Source organism: Osmerus mordax, chromosome 5, assembly GCF_038355195.1.
Source record: "Osmerus mordax isolate fOsmMor3 chromosome 5, fOsmMor3.pri, whole genome shotgun sequence".
Lineage (NCBI taxonomy): Eukaryota > Metazoa > Chordata > Actinopteri > Osmeriformes > Osmeridae > Osmerus > Osmerus mordax.
Genome location: NC_090054.1, coordinates 12767238 through 12773237, shown reverse-complemented (window position 1 = coordinate 12773237; position 6000 = coordinate 12767238). Strand labels below are relative to the sequence as shown.

General features: G+C 52.9%; 1 protein-coding gene across 1 annotated transcript in view; it reads left to right on the top strand.

The window, feature by feature from the left end:
* Positions 1-6000, top strand: part of camk2g2 (calcium/calmodulin-dependent protein kinase (CaM kinase) II gamma 2) — a gene marked incomplete in the record, with an annotated part of 51002 nt that overhangs the window by 21589 nt on the left and 23413 nt on the right. Inside the window, 3 exon segments of the mRNA XM_067236050.1 lie at positions 1520-1574; positions 2174-2239; positions 4398-4470. Coding sequence (XP_067092151.1) covers positions 1520-1574; positions 2174-2239; positions 4398-4470 — 194 coding nt within the window.

Sequence of the window (6000 nt, the reverse complement as noted above, 5' to 3'; positions counted from 1 at the left end):
TTTTCTCACTCTTTCTCTTTCTGTCGCCCCCCCCCCCCCCCCCCCCCCGGCCTACCCGCCTTCTCTCTCTCTAGCTGCTTGTCCTAGATTGCTCCTCGTTGCCCCAAGGCCCCCTCTCTCTTTCTCTTTCTTTCTTCCCCTCAGTCTCACTCTCCTTCCTCCTTCTCTCTCTCTCTCTCCCTCTCTCTCTCTCTCTCTCTCTGAACCTTTCTCATCTCCCCTCTGCTCACCTCTCTCAGTGGGACAGCTCGTCATGTTTCTTCTGCTTGGGCTGCAGATAAACTCCTAACAAAGGGAGCAATTGAGAAAGAGAGAGAGAGAGAGCGTCGAGAAGAAGGGTGGAGCAAGTGAAGGAAGGGAAGGAATTGCACAAGGAGCCCTCTGCTGCTGGTCGGGCTGGTTCAGACAAACCACATATGACCACACACACACACACGCCGATCTCCATGTCAGTGGAACATCATGGCGGTACAGTACAGCAGATTGAACACCAGACAGCCCTCTGTATGTCAGCATTCACATCCTGTTACGCTCATTACAGTTACACACGCTAGCCACAGCGTGGAACAGCCTTACACTCCCGCGCACACACAAACACACACACACACACACAGTCAAACACACTTTTGGACTCATCCGATCTATTTTCTTACCATGTGGGCTGTTTCTGGAGCGCATCACTGCTGTGAGGACAGACATTTCACAAAGTCCTGGTCCAGGTCTGAATCCCAGTGCTCCTGTTTGAAAACCCACAAGGGGCGCTTGATTTATGCTCCACACACACACACACACACACACACGCGTGCACTCCTTTGTCTCACACACAGGTCTGAGGTCACGTTACCGTGCGTGTTTCTGTGTATCGTGTAATGGATGTTATATTAGGGGCATTCGTAATTGCCGCTGTGCATATTCAAACGCCAAAAAAGAGAGCATACTGCACACATCTAGTTGGGCTGTGTGTGTGGGGGGGGGGGTAGGTGTGTGTGTGCTCACATAAGGGTGTGAGTCCTTAATCTCATTTTTTGGAATTACAGGTCACGGAAGAAAGTAAATAGACCTGGGGGGTGTAAATGATTGTGAAGGCTGAAAAGGATAGAGAACAGGGGAAAGAGAGAGGGGGGAGGAAAGTGAGTTATGGCTGAGGGGAGTATACAGTGAGACTGTGTGTGGCTGTGGGTGTGTGCGGGTGTGTGGGTGTGCGAGAGAGAGTTAGTGTGTCTCCGAGAGTTAAAGAGATGGCAATAGTATGATATGTTGTTGCTGTTATTTGACCCGTTGTGTTTATGGCCCTGCCGTCAGATTTATATCCTCTGTCTGAAGGCACACACACACACGCGCACGCACGCACGCACCGATGTGGCCACACAGCAGTCGCTATCCTTCGTGGCCTCGTTGCTGTAAAGTGTGTGTGTGTGTGTGTGTTGAGAGGGTGGCACATGTATGCGGGCGGGAGGCCCCGGCAAACCGTGTTTCTCTAACTTCCTCCCCCTCCTCTCTTCCCTCCCGTCCTACACAGTACGCCTGCATGAAAGCATCTCAGAGGAGGGCTTCCATTACCTTGTCTTTGACCTGTGAGTACACACACACACACACACACACAGTTTATTTTCCTCCCTCACTCCAGTCTATGTTAGACTAAGTGGTTATCAGTGGGTCAAGTGGCTGGGGTCTGAGAGCCCTTAGTGACACACACGTTGCTGGGACTGCACTGATAGTGGCACAGGGCTGGGCCATGGGGTCGGCGACATTGGGACAGGGGTAAAGGACGGGGGCATAGGGGACAAGGGGTAAGGGGAACAGGGGGCAAGCAGACTAAAAGGAGACATGGGAATATTGATTCTTCCCTCTCACACATCTGCTCTACACCATACTGTATCTATCTTTTGTCTGTTTGGGAAAAGTATACTGTACTGTTACTTACTGGAACAAGTATACATTTGACAAGTCACCATTTTGCTCAAACAACAATCGTTTGTGTAGTGCATGCAGGTACGTTTTGTGTATGTGCTTGTGTGTTTGTGTGTGTCCTGTATACATGTGTTTCGCTGGTGTCCAGATACACTTGCTCCCTCGTCGTGTGTGTGTGTTTTGTTTGTGTGAAGGTGTGAGCCATGTCTACAGACGGGAGTCCATGTGCCGCGCTAAGATGTTGTCTCTTTCCTCGTCACAGTGTCACTGGCGGAGAGCTGTTTGAAGACATTGTCGCCAGAGAGTATTACAGTGAAGCCGATGCCAGGTGGGTGCACTCGTGCGCCACGCACACACGCACACACACACACCACACACACACACACACACACACACACATGGAGGAAACACCCGGAGGAACCGTGCACACAAACACGACACACACCCTAACACATACACTCACGCAATCGCCCACGATTGCTTTTGAGATGCGGTGCCCGCGCGCGGACTCACTTCCCCATTCCTGACTCCTGACACAGGACGTTACCCCCCCCCCCCCCCTCCTCACCCCCCCCCCCCCCCCCCCCCCCCCCCCCCGCCCTCCCTTCTGGGGCCTCCTGCCTAGACGCCCAGACACAGACTGCGCTGCATTAGCACACTGACGCTCTCCCACCCAAGGCAAAAGGCGTTAGCCTTCACATTCTGCGTGTGTGAGCCGGGGGTGGGGGGTGGGGGTGGGGGGGGGGGGGTGGGGGGAGGGGGAGGGTAAGAAAGCCGTCAGCCACCAGAAGGACAAAGGCCCGGCATGGGAACAGGCTGGAGGTTCCAGGCCCACAGGGCTCGACTGTCCCTGCCTCCTAGGAGCCTGCCCTGCTGTCTCTGCTGCACACTTCATCAAGCAAGAGAGGAAGGGGAGTGAATATGATGGGGGGGGGTTTAAACTTCTCACAAGTACAGGGAAGAGATGCGGGGGGGGGGGGTGAGATGAGGAGAGGGGTGGGACAAGGAAGGACACTGGGAAAGAGAAAGAGAGAGTGATAATGTAGATGGATGGGATAGTGTGTGTGTGTGTGTTTACGCTTGAAATGGGTCAAGTACGACAGATAGACAGGAGGAAGAAAGGAAAAGGGGTCCATTTCTCTGGGAAACGGGCCTGGTGTCTGTGGGACAGGACGGAATGGAATGTGGCCCCACAGATTTGGCCAAATTTGGCGAGAAGAAGGGACATGTCGTTTTCTCCTGGTCACTTCGAAAGAAATCTCTAGAGAACACGGAGCCCTCCTCTCTTCCACCCTCTCTTTCTCCCCTCGTCTCCTCAGATCGTCGGCCTTCTCTTTCCTGCTTGACATATCGACCCTGCTTCCATTTTTGGCTTCAGTCGAGGTCGAGAGAAGGCATTTGCATGGATCTAAACAATGAAATGGGGAGCATAGCATGAACGAGAATAGATTTTCCTTGTGATACAGTACGAGAGAACGCACACACACACGCACAAGCAACCACAAACATGCCCACACACCAAAATTCTGTACCGTTCAAACCACCCATATCTTCCTGACACGTACTCCCGTCTAAGAACAGCCTAATATTAACAGTGACAGTTCAGGCCAGCCTACAAATGAATTTGTGCTAATGGGCACCATTTGCCCTGACAAGCCGTGGAAAAGAGTAGATGATGTTATTTTGGCAGGGAGCAGCCATCGTTAGAAAATAGCCAGAGAACATCTCACTTTTCAGTTTGGCAAAAGCCAGTAAAAACCTCTGAATTATATTAGTGTGTATATACTGTGTATGTGTGTGTGTGCATGCGTGCTTGTGTTCATGGTGGGCGCTATGCTATGACAGATGTAAGTGAAAGGAGCAGTAGGACATTTGCGTTGGCGCGAAGGTGACTTGGTAAACGTGTCTGCTGTCTCACCAGCTTTTTCGGACTCAAAGAAAACAAGAACGGGACAGGAAAAGGCTGAGGCCAGCTCGCAACGGCTCCTCTGATTTCACGCACGCTGTGGATACAGTTACTCTCAATCTGTTGTTGCCATGTTTCTCTCGTGTTCTCCCCCCCCCCCCCCCCATCTGTCTCTCTCTTTTCGTGTTATGTCTCTTGAAATCTCCTTTCTTTTTACCTCACTCTGGGTTTCCCTCCTCACAGGTTATTCCATCCTGTTAGCTAACTTTGAGTTTCCTTTCGTTGCATCATTTGCATTGACGGCATTTAAGTTATGGGTAAAGTTAGGGCCTAGCTCATATTGAAATAAGGGTTAAAGTCTTAGGTGAGTTCTAATCCTTTTCATCTCTGTCGAGGTCACGTTTGTCCTAATTAGACTGACGTGTGCTCTCTTTCCCTCCCTCCCTCCCTCCCTCCCTCCCTCCCTCCCTCCCTCCCTCCCTCCCTCCCTCCCTCCCTCCCTCCCTCCCTCCCTCCCTCCCTCCCTCCCTCCCTCCCTCCCTCCCTCCCTCCCTCCCTCCCTCCCTCCCTCTGTTTACAGCCAGTGCATCAACCAGATCCTGGAGAGTGTCCACCACATCCACCAGCATGACATTGTGCACAGGGACCTCAAGGTGAGTCATCCATCTCCACGGCGACATCATCCCAACCACCTGGGAGGCAGGGCGACGTCGATCCGCCTCAATTTTCGCTCGCTCGCACGCACACGCACACACCCATCACCCCTGGATACACCTCCGTGTCACAACGACGGCCGTCACACGCACGCCACGGAGATGAAAAGGCAGACAGGCACGCGCGCTGACGCGCCAGCCGTCCCTGCGTCACGGCGAAAGGGGGGGATAAGTGATTGGAGGAGGGGCTGGGAGGCAGACGGCATGCTCCAGGTGCTTATCATCCCCTGTCCGTCCGCCTCGCTCCCCCCCCCCTCCTCCTCTCCCTCCCTCCCTCTCTGACGTCAGCAGACGGAGTACCATTCAGGAGCTATTTTTAGCCGGGATGAAGCCACGGTGGATAGACGCAGATAGATGTATACTAGGAGGCTTACTCTGAGAGGACGGTGGGCTCTGCGGCGTAGGAAACGAGTTGAATCTCAGTTGGTGGGCGGGACTGGGGCTATTGTGGAATGGCCTGGTTTGAGCAGGGAAGTGGATGTGAGTGGTGAGGCCCTGGTGAGAAACCCTGCCGGCAAAATGTGTCCGTTGGTTAGTCTTTGTTCAGAAGTTGCCCACGGTAAACTACAACTCCCATCCACCCTTTTACACCCTGTATCTCATGTCTAGATCTCACACTAACACCGTAGTCAATCGGTTGGCAGCCATCAAGATTTAAAATATGCTTAATCACATAGTAAGGTCGGGTAAATAAGGAAGTGTGTGTGTGTAATCTACTGTTGCCATGGTGAGGTTTAGGTCTCTTCTCGTTCGCTGTATATGCAGGCTTCTTTTAGTCTTTTGCAAAAGTCTCGCAAACAGACGACGCAAAAGGAAAACGGACAATTAAGAGACGGGGACATTATCTACCTCCAGCCGCCTTACAGATAGGAAGACCTCCCCCCCCCCCCCCCACACACGCGTCCAACTAGACTCACACATCGTGAGCACAGTGGGCATTCTGCCAGCCTGCCCTCTCTGGAGGCAGTATGGCTGAAGGTAAATAAGGGATGGGGGTGGGGGGGGGGGGTGGGGGGGGGGGGGGGGGGGGGAGAATGCGCTACTGGTGACTGCCCGGTTGCCATGGCAACCCCTGGAGGGGTGATGTCACCGCGCTGCAGCACCAGAGCAGGGACTGTAGGGGGACTCATTATGCCACCTCTAATACATCACCCACGGGTGTCATCTCCATCTCTCTGGCCCTCTCTCATCGTCGCACCTCTTTCTCGTGTCTTTGAATTTTTGTCTTTCTCTCCCCATTTCCTCTTCCTCTTTTATCCCCACCCCTTTGCGTATCCAGTGAGTTTGTGTGTGTGTACGTGAGAGAGAGAGAGAGAAAGAGAGATAGAAATGGTGTGGGAGACAGAGAGAGAGTGGGAAAGAGAGAGACACAGAGAGAGTGGGAGACGGAGAGAAAGAGAGAAAACAACCTGACAGGCTGTAGAGGAGACTTGGTAAAAGAGTCACGCGTTAGTTTGTCTGTGGTGGCGT